The 17,278-nt window shown below is 35.9% G+C and overlaps 1 protein-coding gene across 2 annotated transcripts in view; it reads left to right on the plus strand.

Annotated features, from left to right (window-relative positions):
- Window positions 1–17,278, plus strand: part of LOC138692856 (uncharacterized) — a 104,640-nt gene that overhangs the window by 43,064 nt on the left and 44,298 nt on the right. For both annotated transcript variants that reach the window (XM_069816140.1, XM_069816141.1), the window contains exon 3: window positions 10,120–10,263. In XM_069816140.1, coding sequence (XP_069672241.1) covers window positions 10,120–10,263 — 144 coding nt within the window. The remainder of the gene's footprint in view (window positions 1–10,119; window positions 10,264–17,278) is intronic.

The raw sequence follows: 17,278 nt of genomic DNA on the forward strand, positions 1-17,278 counted from the left end.
TGAAATATTATTATAGTTAATGCAACACATAATGATATACCGATGATATGAAAGTGAATCCTTTTGGGGCTTTAACTAAGTAGACGCAGAGAGAATATTATATATTAGATCTTCATTTTTATAATTTACAGAGTAACGGCTATATATGTTACTGAAAACTATAAAACTTACGTAAGGTAACTATATTGTTATTAAAATTGAAATACTTTTATAGTTATTAATCAAGTAGTGTGGGTCTTTTTCATATACAGTATTTAATGGCAGTGTGGTATAGATATGTATAATTATGATGTCTGATTCTCTAATTTTCCTTGGTAGTAATTGAGTCATACTTCCTATTTTAGCTGCATCTTTAAACTGCATAAAAATTAATTTAATACTTCTTTGGTTTAATAGATTAGATTTGTGATCGCTGCCAAACATATTTTGTTGTAGGGAAAATAGAATGCCATTTCACTTCTTGCTACCGTGATGAGTAAGTTTATATCCCGCAACCAGCAACGAATGAAACACTGAAACTGCTAACGATTTACGATGGACAATTTTATTTAGGGCGCATATAAGATTCTACAACTCTGACATATCATTCGCCTCATTTTCCGCATCTCAGCAATAGATTCCTCACAACAGCCTATATTACAGAAAATATACGGGATAACATTCATTGTTACACAAATTAATCCAGCAGTATTTGGCAGATCAGTATTATCTGGAGGAAGCGCAAAAATTACAATTCCTAAGAAAAGACCAAAAGATATTACTTACTGGTAAAATAAGAGGCCTACAAGATTTTATAGTCTCTTGATCACCTCAGCAAGATCTCTTAGTGGGAAAAAGTGATTCTGCCCTCTACATTTCAGGGTAGTTCACGAAACATGCAGCAGCTATACCAAGATGCTAAGTCTTTTGTTCAAAGCATGACAAACCTTACATTTTCTTAAGTTTCACATACAATCCGCAATGACCTGAATTAGCTACTGCATTACTCCCACGTGAAAAACTCGCTGATCGTCCTGACATGGTTACTTGCGATTTCGCATTGAAACTCAAGAACTGGAGACGGATAAGTTCAAGAAAAAGTATTTGGTATAAAAAGAAACATTCAGAGGCAGTATGTTTCACTATTATGGAAGCAAATAACTTTCAAAATGTCAAGTATTCTTCACTGAAAATAAATCTGAAAAAATTTTATTTGAACATCTCACGAACTTAGTTTGCAGCAGCATTTGCTGCACAAGCCACTAGTTTACATTTAAACCCGTGTAATGCTGTTTTACATTGACGACGTGCACTCTCGGGTGGAAAATACATTTGTGTCGACATTTCTTACAACTTCGCAACGTGGCGAAGGGTCGACGACTGCACAGGACTGGCTTTATTCCGCTGCAGTGCTGCAGTCTCGAGTTATCACGGCACTGCAGCTGCTTGCACCACGAATCGATTATTTGGGAGGGGGGGGGGGTGCTGTGTAATTGTGCGCCAATGCGATATTAGGATGACACATATCTATTCAAAAATCTGTTTTCTATTTATCAGCCTCAACTTTAAAATCTTGCGCTATTTTACATGATTTCATGCAGTCAAAATAAAACTGGAGTTTTTATTCAGAGGTTCTGCAGTAATACGGAGGTTTGAGGGACACTGGGACTGAGTTTTGAAGCTTTTAATGTTTTCGATTAATTTATTTCAAATTCGGCAGGTTTGTTGTGTCTGTACATTTAAATAACAGTACCAAATTTCATCAAGTTTTATTCATTAATTACTAAGAGTGCTATGCATAGACATTTCGCTAGCCCGCGCTACGAATGTGCTAAACTAGCCCCGGCTATCGACTGATTACTTGTACAGGATTCATATCATATCCTATTGCTAACACTGATTTATGAATACGAAAAACGTTAGTTCGCTGATCATACACTGGAAGTCCGCGCTAAGAATGTCTATGAATATGACCCATAGTAATTAATTTTCATTTATTTTAATAATATTAAATTAATATTCAATATGACTCGGTTAAGAGAGAAGTTTTATATGATATTCTTATTGAATTTGGTATTCTCAAGAAACTAGTTCGATTAATTAAAATGTGCCTCAGTAAAACTTACGGCAGAGTCCGTATAGGCCAGCTTCTGTCCGATGCTTTTCCAATTCACTGCGGGCTAAAGCACTGTCACCTTTACTTTTTAACTTCGCTCTAGAATATGCCATTAGAAAAGTTCAGGATAACAGAGAGGGTTTGGAATTGAATGGGATACATCAGCTTCTTGTCTATGCGGATGACGTGAATATGTTAGGATAAAATCCAGAAACTATTAGGGAAAACACGGAAATTTTATTTGAGAAAGTAAAGAGATAGGTTTGGAAGTAAATTCAGAAAGAAAAAAAAGTATATGATTATGTACGAAATGGAAATATAAAAATTGGAGGTGGAAAAATTCAAATATCTTGGAGCAACAGTAACAAAATATAAATGATACTCGGGAGGAAATTAAACGCAGAATAAATATGGGAAATGCCTGTTATTATTCGGTTGAAAAGCTTTTGTCATCTAGTCTGCTGTCAAAAAATCAGAAAGTTTGAAGAATTTATAATACCGGTTGTTCTGTATGGTTGTGAAACTTGGACTCTCACTTTGTGAGAGGAATAGATGTTAAGGGTGTTTGAGAACAAGGTTCTTAGGAAAATATTTGGGGCAAAGAGGAATGAAGTTACAGGAAAATGGAGAAAGTTACACAACACAGAACTGCACGCATTGTATTCTTCACCTGACGTATTTAGGAATATTAAATCCAGACGTTTGGGATGGGCAGAGCATTTAGTATGTGTGAGCGAATCCAGAAATGCATATAGAGTGTTATTTAGGAGGCCAGAGGGAATAAGACTTTTGGGGAGGCGGAGACGTAGATGGAAGGATAATATAAAAATGGATTTGATGGAGGTGGGATATGAAGATAGAGACTGGCTTAATCTTGCACAGAATAAAGACCAATGGCGGGCTTATGTGAGGGCGGCAATGAACCTGCGGGTTCCTTAAAAGCCATTTGTAAATAAGTAAGTAATTTTAAATTATGCGTAAATTCAAAATATAGTTCTAGCTGACAGCTTCAGAATTGTTTTTGCTTTTAAACATTTTCTGTGAGGGACTTACATTCCATGATAAAGAAAACTGCGTATGGATTTTTAAATTTGAGAATTGGTTCACGAGATAAATATTTTCTTACAAATAATAATTTTTGCTTAATAATTTTCTTTAATTTTTTTAAAGTTAAAAATTCATGTCATGAAAAGTTTTCGGTAAAGAACTCATTCCATACACAGCTTTGTGTATTGGACTAAGCTGGTATTATTGCAAAGTTTCATGTAAATCGGAGCAAACGGAAGCCTTCAACATAAATGATCGCATTAAGTTATGCAACTCCTGAAATAATAGCCGTTCTATGTTGACCAAAGCCCTAGTTTTGAGAAAACTTTATTTTTAGTGGGTGTGGTAGGTTTAAGAGAGCTGCGCGTAGCATCTTAAAAATGGTCACCAGAGCTTTAAAATTTGTAGGTGGGGATTAAATATAGGACAGAATGTTAAACAAATTATGTTGTTGTTTAGTCAACTGTTCGAAGACAGGTTTGAACCTCACAAGTGACACCAACAAAGCACTGAGGCAACTAGACCAGGAGATAATGGGGTAGGGTGGTCAGTTACTTTTCCCCTCCATTGCAAACATCGCCCACTAGCTGCATATTACACTAGACAGACTTCAGATGCATACAAACAATTATTTTTCCTCTAACACATATCGTCAAGTGAGATGTACTGCCTGATAATAGATAGGCTATACATATCAGCCAGAACTTCAATCAGAGGATATAAACAATTGAAGAGTTTGCGGGAAAAACGATGAATGTCACAGTTTTGTTAAGGTTGATGTCATTATCTAATTCAATGGATCACTGCGAAATTTAATGTTGTTCTTATGAAAAATGGCAAAAAGGAGAATTATCACCACGAATACAGTAATTTTTCCTTTATTTTCTATAGAAACAGCACTACATCTTGCAGTTATAGACTCAATTAGATCATTATGTAATCCTTAACAGAAATGTGAAATTCATCGTTTTTCCCGCGAGCTCTTCAATTGTATAAGATAATTATTTATGGAAAGAAACAAAAATGTTTATTTTTACTATTTTGGCCAAAAATTCAGTCCTAGTGTCCCTCAAGGAAGAGTTTTCATGAAGATCCTAAATAAAAAATAGTGCAATAAGTAGTTAAAATATTTTGTATATTTGTTTCATTTCAGTATGAAATCTTTACCAATATTCCTCTCATAAAACTAGAAAAATTTGTACGGAAGTGTGTTTAAAAATATCCTAATTTAGTTTACCCTCGAGCATATGGATGCTAGAGCCCGATAAAATGTTAAAGAAAAGAACATCCAAATTGGCTACTCGGAGGAGACTTTTTTAGAAAACGAGAACGAAAGGGCTGAGATTCCCGCATGCTTTACTATAAATCATTCCACATTAAGAAAAAGTCATTGGTTTCATGGACCTTGCAGAGCACATTGTGGAAGCTGTGGCAGGCAGGCGTTTCTGTGTCAACTGATCATTTGATCGAACAGCCCTATATGCTCAATGCGTTTTTCTTAACGTGGAATAAGTCTATAGCAATCAGTAAAAAAAATGAGCTTCTCCACCATTCCTGACAGACTTTACGTGAGATAAAAGTTTTTGAGCCTATCAAAAGTTGTTGCTTTGTCAGCTGTCCGAAGACAGGTCTGAATCTCATAAGTGACACCAATAAGTCATCACTCATGAAGCAACTAAGCCGGAAGATAATTGGGTAGGTGACCAATTTCTTTTCCCCTCCATTGCATACATTGCCGACTAGCTACATATTACATTAATCAGACTTCAGAATTATATGATACAAACAATTGTTCTTCCTCTGGCACGTATTGTCAAGTGAGATGTACTGTCTGATAATAGATGTACATATCAGCCAGAACCTCAATCAGAGGTACTATCAAAAGTGGCTGGGAATATTTCAGCCTTAATTCTGCAGTAGCCAACGACTGGACAAGAAGTGTATGGTTACAGAAATAAGAGAATTGTTAACTTGAGTTGTCAAACGAAAAGACGAATAAAGGATTATGAGAATAAATAAATAGGTCTATACAAATCAGTTTGCTATTATATCACTGTCTCTATAGCACTGATGAATTCTTAGAGTTGCTCTATCTTAGATCTTGTCTTCAAGATAATTCAGAGTAGTTAGATGAGGAGTCTATTCTACAATTTTACAAGTATTTGGTTTACACACTGCAAATGGTCCTTTTAGCTGAAGTTGGCTCAGCCTATAGTTTTCTAAAATTAAGTTCCAGATTTTGTGTATTTGTATTTAATATTATAGTCATTTATTATATTTAATACAGCACTGACGAAAACGAAAATAATGGCTTTTAAAGGAAAGGACCCAGTGAACTCAAAAATTGTAGTTGATGTTAAAATTTTCAAGCAGACGTCACATTTTAACAGTCCAGGTTACAATGTTTATTATAAGAAGGGTATACATGCAGATGGGGCTCATTGCAATTTTACGAAAAATTGGTTTATTGGCTCCGTCTATAGCATTTTCAGAGGACTTTCATTTAACATAAAGTGAACTGGAAAAAAAAAAAAAAAAAAAAAAAAAGACTAACAGCGATTAGTTCATTTTAAAAAACACTGAAATTTAAGGGGACCTGGTAAGCCAAAAAATCTTGAATTTTTCATTTTTCATTTATCTTTCAGATGAGCCATGATTTAAGTTTGTATCTTATTCCTAAGTATGTTTTTTTTTTTTTCGGTTTAAATGAACAGTGACATTTAAGTGGGCGTGTCCATAGGCGGAGAGAGAACCATTTCCTTGGGGAGGCAAAGGAAGACATAATTAATTACCTCCTCCTCCGTTATAGCTTGACCGTGGTACAGTATATTGGAATATGATCAGTTAATAAAGGTATTTTCGGGGGGAGGGGCATGTTTTTTACAGTGTTACATCCATATCGGCGATGTTTCAAACCGAGTTGTATAGGGTTTGAACTGTAGGTCTGCTACAAATTATAATAGGGCATAACTTAAAACAATCTCCCTCTTTTTCTCTCTCGTGCAGAAACACATGCATACATTAATAAAACTACGTAACAGTGCTAACAGAAATATTTTTATATGAAGCTTACCTTCCGAAGATATATGAAATGTAATTTCTAATAATTATTTTATTTAATCTCATTTTTTAAGTTTACACATTATACTGGGATCACTTTTCTTTTTCCTGCATTGTCGTGCAGTATGTTATTCATACATTTCGAAGTGGTGGCCTCAACAACTGCAGACTTCAAAGACAATAGTACAGGCTGTTACGAAAGAAACATTACAGTGCTTCCATTCCTCAAATGAGGTAGTATAGGAATTCTTATACATTCAGAAATTTAAAATAAATACAGTATTATAGTCCAGGCACATGATCAGAAGACATTAATTCATCAATTTAAGCACAAAAACTTAATCATAAACAAAACAAAAAAAGATATTTTGAATTCAATAGAATAATAGAAAAAAAAAAAAAAAGAGATCAGACAAGTTGGGGGGGGGCAGTGGCCCCCATTACTCCGCCTATGGGCTTGTCTCCTGTTCATCTAGCACACTACCACAGTCTACTATATACAGTCACGAAGCTTGAGTTTTGAGGGTGCTAGAAACAATAGACTGTGACGGTACTATTTTGCATTGCCTGTAATGAGGCGATATTAGCGATCCTAGTGGTGAGCAACTATCTAATGTTTGCATATTTACTACGTATTGAGCTTCGCGACTATATATACTAGACTGTGATACTACTATGTTAGTTTCAAATTTTGCGCCTTATGTGCGAAATTTTTTCATTGTAGGGAATTTATGTGTATTGGTACACCTGGTTTACCGTCTGTGCTTTGTTTCGTAGCAACGGATTTGTTTACAGTGTTGTGATGTTATACACGTGCTGTACGGAGTTCTGTTATTAATTGTGTTACGATACAGTTCAGTTGCATTATAGAGGTGTATTTTGTGATATTTTCTTACAATATGGGTTACAAAAGTAGCTTGAAAGTATTTAAGAAGAGAAGAAATGTTGGTAAACGTAAGAACTCTGTTAGTAAGGTGAATTCTAACGTACAACCCTCTAGCACACGTGGTCAGTGTGAATCTGTAAATAGTGGCTGTGCATCAGGAAAGAAACTTGAAGATTCTAAAATCAGATATGAAACCCTCAAACAAGAACACAGTGTTAGTGATACCAATGGGGTTATAGATGTTGGCATATTATCTAGTGTACTGCAAAATAATGTATTCTGTAAAGGCTGTGGCAAAGGTGGGATATCTCTTGAGGTAAAAAAGCACATTGGTCTTGCTGCAGAATTAGTTTTAAAATGTAAATACTGTGCGTATGGTGTAAATTTTTACAACTCTTCATCTATTGATATTTCAAAGATAAACCCAATAACATGTAAACTCTACACAATAAATGTTAGACTATGTATGGCCTTAGGGCTATAGGAAAAGGTAAGACAGTTGGAGAGACTTTATGTGGCATTTTGAATTTGCCACCTCCTCCAACCAGGTCTACTAGATATAACATAATAATTGGATCTGCGATTGAAAATGTTGCATTACATAACATGAAGGTTGCTGTGGAAGAAGCAGTTGCAGAAAATGATAATGTCAGAGGCATATCAGCTGCCTTTGATGGGACGTGGCAGAAAAGGGGTCACATTTCACAAAATGGCGTTGTGACGGCAACTAGTGTGGACACTGACAAGGTAATTGATGTTGCTATATTATCAAAACATTGTAGGTGTGAAGGTAGAACAACAAATAAACATGAAACCGATTGTGAATGTAATTACAGTGGGTCAAGTGGTGGAGTGGAGGTTGCAGGTGTGACGAACATTTTCAATCGGTCACTCAGTTCATATAATGTGAGATATGTGAAATATTTAGGAGATGGGACTCTAAGTCATTCAGTGCTGTTGAGGAATTGAAACCACATGGGAATGACGTACAAATTAGAAAATTAGAGTGCATAGGCCACATACAGAAGAGAATGGGCATTTTGAGGAGACTGAAAACCAGTGTGAAGGGACAAAAATTATCGGATGGTAAGGGTTTATTAGGAAAGGGGAGGCTAACTGACTCAGTTATAGACAAAATTCAAAACTATTACGGCATGGCCATAAGACTTCTATTTACTATTTTCCCGAAACACATAACCACAGTGGACCATATGACGATTCACCACTGTTATTCTCATCCCAACCGACACTTGAGACAGGCATTGACAAGAACCGAGTTCTGAATGGGAGAAGTGAAGGCTGATGGGTGGGGGAATACCTGCTAGGCCACGAGGCCACAAGAAATGTATCTCAGTTTCAGCTTTCCCAATGCAACCATAAAACCCGGGGAAATGCAGAAGCCAGACACGGCATGAGTGATCCTGGCTTCAGGAACAAATTTTACTGCAAGACAGGTCTATATACATCACAAGGTTTTCTACTTCTACAACTCTATATGCTTCATTGAAAGAACTAATATAATAGCTATGATATATACGACTAAAAACCACTAAAATTTTGAGTTTAAGAAAACAAAGTGACTCAGGTCCAGCATCACTTGCCTCAGCCAATCAGCCGCCACTGTACAAATCTACCAACATGGAATTTCATCTCAGACTAAAACCTGTCTTGACCCTTTATACCCATTGGTGACTGCACATGATAAGGTCGCAGGGCAGATCTTGCCTCCTCTGCTATACCAGATAATGTTGTTGTTGTTTTCTAATGCCAGGCGTTTGACAGTAAAGTCATTTGACCTCTCCCACTCCAATATTTTTCAAAGATATTATCATGGCCAGCCACTGAAGCACAGATTTTGAGGTGTTCCGAATCTATTTCTTGGTTTGAGTTGCACAATGGGCAGTTAGGGGACTGATATATTCCAATTCTATGCAGGTGTTTGGCCAAACAATCATGGCCTGTTGCCAATCTAAATGCAGCTACAGACGATTTTCGTGGTAAATCGGGAATTAACTGTGGATTTTGATGCAGAGAGTTCCATTTTTTTCCCTTGGGATTGTGTTATCAAATTTTGTTTGTTGAAGTCTAAGTATGTAGATTTAATAAATCTTTTAAGAGAGTAATACGTAGATTTAGTAACAGATCTGTAAGTAGCAGTGCTGCTCTTCTTTGCTAAATCATCCGCATTCTCGTTTCCCAGGATTCCACAATGGGATGGTATCCATTGGGATACAATTCTTTTATTGAGTGATATTAATTGGGAGAGCATTTTAGTTATTTCTGCTGTTTGAGATGAAGGTGTGTGTTTAGAGACGATTGATAGAATAGCTGCTTTGGAGTCTGACAATATAACTGCATTTTTAAATTTATTGATGTGGCATAGAAGATTCCTGAGACTTTCACTTATTGCAATGATTTCTCCATCAAAACTTGTTGTTCCATATCCAAGAGATCTATAAAGTGAGAAGAGACAGCACGTAACACCTGCACTGGCACCTTGTCCTCTGGAGATCAAGGATCCGTCGGTGTATAAATGAAGCCAGTTTTGTGGAGGGTACCTAATATTAATTGTCTCTAAAGACAATTGTTCCATTATTTCAGTGTTTACTTCTGATTTCAGTATTTCTTCTGTTAAATTTAGATTATATTCTATATTTAATAGAATTAAGGGGTTTGGTTTAATTTGTAAGTTTTCTTTTAAATTTGGGATATTGATTTTCTGTTTCAATTCTTGAAATTGTGGAGAATTTAGAAAAAATTCTGGTGGTGTACAGTGCAGATAATTATAATAAAGTCTGAGCATGGAACTGAATTTCAATAACTTAAAATGAGTAATCTTGATATCAATAAATATTATTTCATTAGTTTCAATATATTAAATTTGTGCAGCTCTGTTTATAAATATAACATGGTATTCTTTTTTAATGTTTAAACATACTTTTTTTTGTGCGTATTTTAGTGTATAACTAAAAATTTCCGAGTGGTAAATGATAATAGAGCATTGAAAGTGTGATGTGGTTGTTTTGCACAGAATTTCATACTGACGTGGCACAAAGACATACGTCCCAAGGGCCGCACCATGTGTTGGGACGTGTCAGATGTACAGAACAAGGCTGCAGTGAACTTATTCCCCTGTCATGGCATGCAGGGAAATCAGCTGTGGCGATACAATCCGGTGAGCTAATTGTGCCTTCGAATTCTATTTTATAATTGAATCAGGAATTTTCAAAAGGGACTAAGTCTGGAAAAGTAAATTTGAAGAAAAAGATATATAACAGTCCAAACATGTTGATACACAATTTAAATGTGTACATTCTAAAGGACTTCGTTCCTTTTAGTGCTGAAATCCAAGAAGAGTGTATGGAGACCCAGAAATGGGCATAAACTCAATTTACAAAAAATATGGACTTGGTCCCTTTTTCAAATTCCTCATTCAATTCTTTCTGTCATATATGAGGAGCTCACAACCAGAGTGGATCAAGTCTACCAGTGGTCAGTTTGTGGATTAATGCAATCTCAGATGAAGAAAACTTAGATTTATTCATTGCCTTAACAAACTAAGTCAATAACTCATTTGTTACTCCAGAGAGGGCAGCATTTCCTATGGAAAGTGAAGGTTGCTAAGCATGAGTCAGGTACTTTTAAGACTCAATTTCTCAAAATTATTCCAGAAGGACTTGGTCCACTCTGGTTGTGAACCCTTCATATATTTTTACATTAATTTCTTTATTGACTACTAGAGTTCCACGAAAAATTTACTGGTCTCATTTCTTGCCCACGTCAAATGTAGCTCTATCAGTCATCATTTTCAACCATGAACGCATCATGGTAGGTAATGAATTCGGTGTTAAGAGATACTTCTGTCTCATACACAGAATTCTTTTAACTGCCAGACTCATAGAATCCATGATGGTTGGAATGACCATAACCAAATTTGTTACCAACTGACTGATCATCAAGCTACTTGTTTATATATTAATTAGTTCCTTCAGTCCTTCCTCTGTTCTTTACTTTGTTAGTTCACTTATTTATCTATCCATTAAGGTAAGATTAGAGACCTTGTATTACCAGTGTTAAATTCACCATCTTTAAGTACCCTTATCACAGAAAGTGTTACAGATATGTCTGTGAATATTTTAAACTGATTCTTTGTTATCTTAAAAGTGCTGAGCTCTTGTTTAAAAAGTGAACTTTGTGAAAATAATAAGTTATGACTTTCTACTACATATGCACTTTCTTCCTGTCTGTCCTATGTAAAAATGTGGACAACTATTGCATTTTAGTTTGTAAGCCCCAGTTGAATTATATTTATTTGAATGTTTGATGTGATTATTTAGATATTTCTGTGTTGTGTTTTTGTTTTGTACCTATGCTATCTTGTGTTTTAGTTTTCTGAATGACGTTGCAATTTTGTAAGTATTGGTTGTGATATGTTAATGTTATTTATTTATTCTCACGCGGTGTTTGTGTTGGTTTGTTCTGTTTTTGTTTTGTCTTTTTTATTAGTGTATCTATCATGTTAGGATTATATCCATTGTCTTGTGCTATATATTTTATTGTGTTTAGTTCTTCAGTATAGTTGTCATTGTTCATAGGTATGTTAAATATTAATCTGTATGTCATTGTATGGAAAGCTGCATGTTTATGTTGTATAGGATAGTTCGATGAATTCTGTATGTGTGTTGTAGTTGTGGTTTCCTGTATATTTTGAATTCATGTCTATTATTTGTTTTGGTTATGGTGATGTCTAAGAAATTTATAGCTTGGTTATGTTCTGTTTCTATTGTATACTTTAATTTGAGATGTATTTTGTTGAGTTGTTGATGTAGGTTTTCTATTTGTCTTTTGTTTCCATTATATAGGGCTATTACGGTATGTCATCTACATATCGATGCCAGTACATTATTCTCTCTGCGTGTTTGTTGTTGTCAGTGTTTAGTATGTGTGTTTGTTCTATATTATGAATGAAGATTTCAGCTAATATACTTGATATAGGTGAACCCATTGGTAATCCTTCAGTTTGTGTATAATATTTATTGTTATGTGTGAAATAATTTTGTTTTGTAATAATCTTTCTTTAATGTTTCTAAATCTTTTGTCCAGAAAGGTTTGTAGTTTGGGATCTTTCCTCGGGGCACCCATTTCTTTGCTGCTTTTAGCATAGTTGCACAAATTATGTCGTTACATTTGTCTGGGGATTCGTTCATATTAATGGAGAGGTTATTTTCTAGATCTTCTCTAAATTTAGTCCAATTGGATTTTTTAAAATTCCAAGAACATCTGTTATAAGATTTGTTTGTAGGTTTCTGATGTAGTAAAATAGAAGTAGCAATGATTTTGTGGCCAAGTCCAGGGTCTTCCAGAACTTTCCTGCTTGCCTTGTTATATATGTCTGAAGATATTAGAGTTAAATCTGGATTAGATGTTCCATGGGAATGAAGATATGTTGGAGGGTCTTCTGGGTTGAATAATAATTGGATTGATTGGGTGTTAAGAAAATCTTCTATTGAATGGCCAACAGAATTGATGCCTAAATATCCCCATTCTTTAGAATGACCACTGAAGTCTCCAATTATGAGAGTCTTTGGTGTAACTACTATATTGTCCAAATTGGGTTTGTTATTAGGGGGTTATATATGCTATACATTTTGAAGTGTTATTTATCCGAAGTTCTATTTTACAAATTTCAGATTTGTGAATAATTTCAAAGGAAAAATTGTTCCTGGGCCAGGTATCGATCCTGGGACCCTTCGCTTAGCGCATGAATGCTCTACCGATTGAGCTACTCCAGGAACTATACAAGACACCGTCACAATTCTTCCCTTTAAGTCCACACAACTCAAATGGTTTGACAAGACACCAGAAACCCAACTTTGAGTGCACACAATTCTGTGTGACTTAAATTGTGGCTTTCTGTTAACGTACCTACAGCAACCAGTGGCGTATACTGGTTTAAGGGTCTGACCCTATTATTACACAAAATATATTTTAAAATCCCTATAATAAAATTCCTTACCTATTTATATGTGAATTCCAGACGTCTTGATTGGGACGAAAATACTTTGATGACTTCGTCATTGAAATTACAGTTGGGCCACTTGCGAAGTTTCTGTAGAAATGACTTTTCAATGGACATCAGTGCCAAGCCGGATAAACGTTCTTGTGTATGAGTTGATCTACAGTAGGATTTTATTCGCTTCAACACAGAAAATGTTCTTTCTACCAATGCTGACGTAGCTGGTATTGTCACAATTAATGTTGCCAATTTAAGGACTTCAGGAATAACTTGGTTCAGCTGGTTTTCATATATGGCAGATAATATTTCGTGGATAGGTTTGTTCGAAAAATCAAAGACTTCTGCTGAATATATTACGCTTAATTTATTTTTCAAACGTACTTGATCAAAGTGACTGTTATAGGACTGAAATAATTTGTTTAGTGCCTCATTCGGGAAGTTTTCTCTATAAGCAAAAAATTTTTGAGAATCTATAAGCTTTCCATAATCAGAAAATCTGTCAGTAATTTCCATGTGCATACGATCTAGTATGCTGTAGTACAGCTGCCTGTATTTCAATTCATCATCTCCTTTTCTTCGCTTTAATGGTGGTTCCATTGTATTGGCTGAAGAATTTTCATTTTCCATATTACTCCATATGGACGGAAACCCACTACGTCTGAACTCGGATATAGTATTTTTTAACTTTGATATCTCTTGCAAGCAGTATGCTATGTCTAGACTTTTTGTCTGAAGAATATTGTAGAGCACATTTGTATGTGCGAACACTATAGCATAGACTTCAAGAAGAAATATATTCTGAAACTGTGTGAAAAAATACAAATATCCTTGAGCCTGCACAATTACATCATCATCATCCCAGTTTTCTTCAGAGTCATTACAAATGATATTTTCAAAGAAAGCAGTCAGTTGTTCTCTGTATTCCTTTACTGTATTTACAAGCCGAGATGTAAAATTCCATCTAGTTGGTGCTATTTTTGGGAGTTTCTTTTTCATAAATTCCTTGAGTTTTCCTGATCTTTTAGGAGATGATGAGAAAAATGCAGCTAAACCCGACTGTGTTTTGAAAAAAATGCGGCATTCTGGGATGGATGAAATAGTTTGTTGCAAAACTAAATTGAGAACATGGCTGTAACAATGGACAAATAGTGCTTGAGGATATTTTTCTTGAACTTTCGTTTTTAAGCCATTAATATTTCCCGCCATAACTAAAGCACCATCGTATGTCTGTGCAATTAACTTATTGCCGACATTGTAGCTATTCTGCTATAACACCTTCCACATGCTGAAACAAAGCAGCAGCAGTTTTGTCCGAACTGACATTTGTGAATCCTATAAACCGTTCTTGAACATTGGCAGTACTGTCGACGTATCTTAAAACAGTGGACAATTGACTCTGATCACTTGTCATCAACAACAATAGCCACAAAAGGTGCTTCCTCTATTTCAGATTTTATGTTCTTTATCATAACCCCACTTATAGCAAATATTAAGTAATTCTGAATTGCGTGAGAAGTACCACGAAATACTGTTGAACTCTCAAGATGATTGGCCAGTAAATGGTCAAATTCACTTAAGGAACTTAAATATTCAATATAATTTCTTCTATTGTCTGATTCCACACTCTCATTATGATCCCGAAAAGCCAATTCTTGTTTTCCTAGGAAGTAGACTGCGTTAATAAGACGCAGTAAAATCTCCCGATTTCTTTTCACAAGAGCATTGTGTGGTTGATGTGTAGAGTTTTTTGCTTATCTAGCTGTAAATCAATTCTTGTCTTCCCAAAGTTTGCAAAGTTCATGCTACTACAAATATGAGCTTTTGATTTGTCGTGTTTTAGGACTGCCGTTCGAAGGGAGTTCATGTTAGAAAACTCCTCTTTTGACCACACATTAGTTTCGCAGCTAAATAACAAACATGGCCAGCAAAATAGTTTAGACAGTTTAGAGCTACCACACAACCAATTCCACTTACCATATGATGTTGAAGTGAAATGGCGTGTGTACTCACGCTGTTTTTCTTTTACGTTCATGGACAAATTTAACTCAGGAGTTGGTCTTTCCATTTTCACAATTTCAACTTTCTCGTTGTATGTACGACGGTTAAAAGGCACTTTTATTAAACCTTCTATTACACAGTCATTTTCAACACAAACCTCTCCAGAAACTTGTTCTGTCATATTTTTCACAATATCACTTAATTGGGAAATTAAAAACTTAATAATTCACAATTAATATAACTCTTAGACACTCGAACAAATCACAAATTTAAAATACTGAACTGCAAGAACACAATCACATTCATGAGCTAGCGTACTAAGCCTATTGTTGCTTCGCACCTTCGAAGAAACCGATCACGAGAGCGGCAACTCACCCGGCCTACACTGCACGATAGAAACAGGTAGCGGGGGACAGGCAGTTGTGCGACAGGACAGCGTGAGCGGAACGGTCACAGGCTACCCCTCGTAGCAGCGGTTTCTGCAGTGATGCCGCCTTGACAACTTGTTTCTTTTCGAGAGCAGAGAGTGCATATAAATCTAACAATTGCTTTAATTTTAATTACTGTGGTAAAACTAATAATACAAAATTATTACATTATGTTATATTATAAACTTTTTCTTTTGTAATTTCCTTGGGCTACCGCCGGTAGCCCCGGTAGTCCACAAAATACGCCCCTGACAGCAACAAATATATTATTCAAGCCTGCTTCACAGGGAGCTTCTACCTGAAAGACAGATTTGCATAATATATTCGTTACTTCAGATTTGTCTTCCTTAGTCATTTGTTTAACAATGTTAAAGGTTGAAGTTATTCCTCTTTTGATGCCAACTAGTATGCCACTAGTTCTTTGTCTTGCTTTAGGTTGTAGAAATGTATTGTAGTTCTTGAAAACAAAGAACTGTAATTTTTGAGCTGTAACATTGGCTTCCATTATTGCAAACATATCAATGTCTTTATCTATTAGAATTTTATGTATTTCAGTTATCTTGGTTTGATTAAGGCCTCCAGCATTCCACTGTAAGACCTTCAGCTGAGGTAGAATTATATTGTGTTTTGTCTTGTTATGTGATGCTAAAATAATCCCCATCCGGAGATCCAAATGAGGGGACTTTTTCACCTCCGGAATATTTTACTTCGGATTGTATTTGTCATTTGAGCATGTTGGATGGTCGTTTTTTTCTATGTTCATTAAACATAGTTCAGGGGGCACCACGAGAAGGCGACCATCATCACCCCCAGAACACCAATATAGCGCAACATATTGTTGTGGCGGAAGTCTAGCCTTGTTTCATACTGAGATTTAGTGAATTGATATCTCCTCTCTAGTCCCCCTCAAGCTTCCGAGTCAAGGTCGTAGCCATGCCTTTAGAGGTTTAGAGACTTCTGCCACAAATCTCACACCAAACTCTGCATCCTGGAATGACTGCCAACAAGGATGTGAGTGAAAACCAAGTGTTACGATACATCATTATTGCAAACTTATAGACCTATTGTTACTAGGTGTAATAACTCAATAACTCCCGAAGAGGAAATCTCAAGCCTGGTTTGACAGAGTGTGCTATGAAGAAAGGCAGAAAGTCCTTAAACTCCTACACAGAGCAAGGAACTCGTCAAATACAGAAATCTTGAAGCAATATAACGAAAAAAGAAGACATTACAAGAAACTACTGAGAGAAAAAAGGGCGAGCCATCTTGAAAAGGAAGCGCAACAACTGATCAAATTTGCAATGGACGGTCCTTTTACGGCCCTCAAGACAACAAGACCCTCCTTTCCAAACATGATACAAATGCAGATTTGGGTAGACCACTTTCGTGAGATTCTGAACCAGAGTAGAAGTGATGCAGCGCTGCCGGTACAAAGCAGTCACCATCCAATATTCCCAAAAATAACGGAGCAAGAGATATTAGCTGCTATAATGGGAACAAAAACTAGAAAAGCAGCAGGGTCGGACGGCATTGCAAACGAGCACCTTAAACTGGCAGCACCACACCTAATCCAGACATGGACTCAGCTATTCAACAAGTGCCTGGAATACGGCACCATTCTGGAAAAGTGGAGACACTCCACCATCAAAGTTCTTTATAAAGGCAAAGGTGCTACATCCTTGCCAGATGCTTACAGAGGCATAGCGCTGGAGAATCCACTATTCAAAGTCTTCTCAAAAGTTCTGACA

The sequence above is a fragment of the Periplaneta americana genome, chromosome 17 (genome assembly GCF_040183065.1).
Source record: "Periplaneta americana isolate PAMFEO1 chromosome 17, P.americana_PAMFEO1_priV1, whole genome shotgun sequence".
NCBI lineage: Eukaryota > Metazoa > Arthropoda > Insecta > Blattodea > Blattidae > Periplaneta > Periplaneta americana.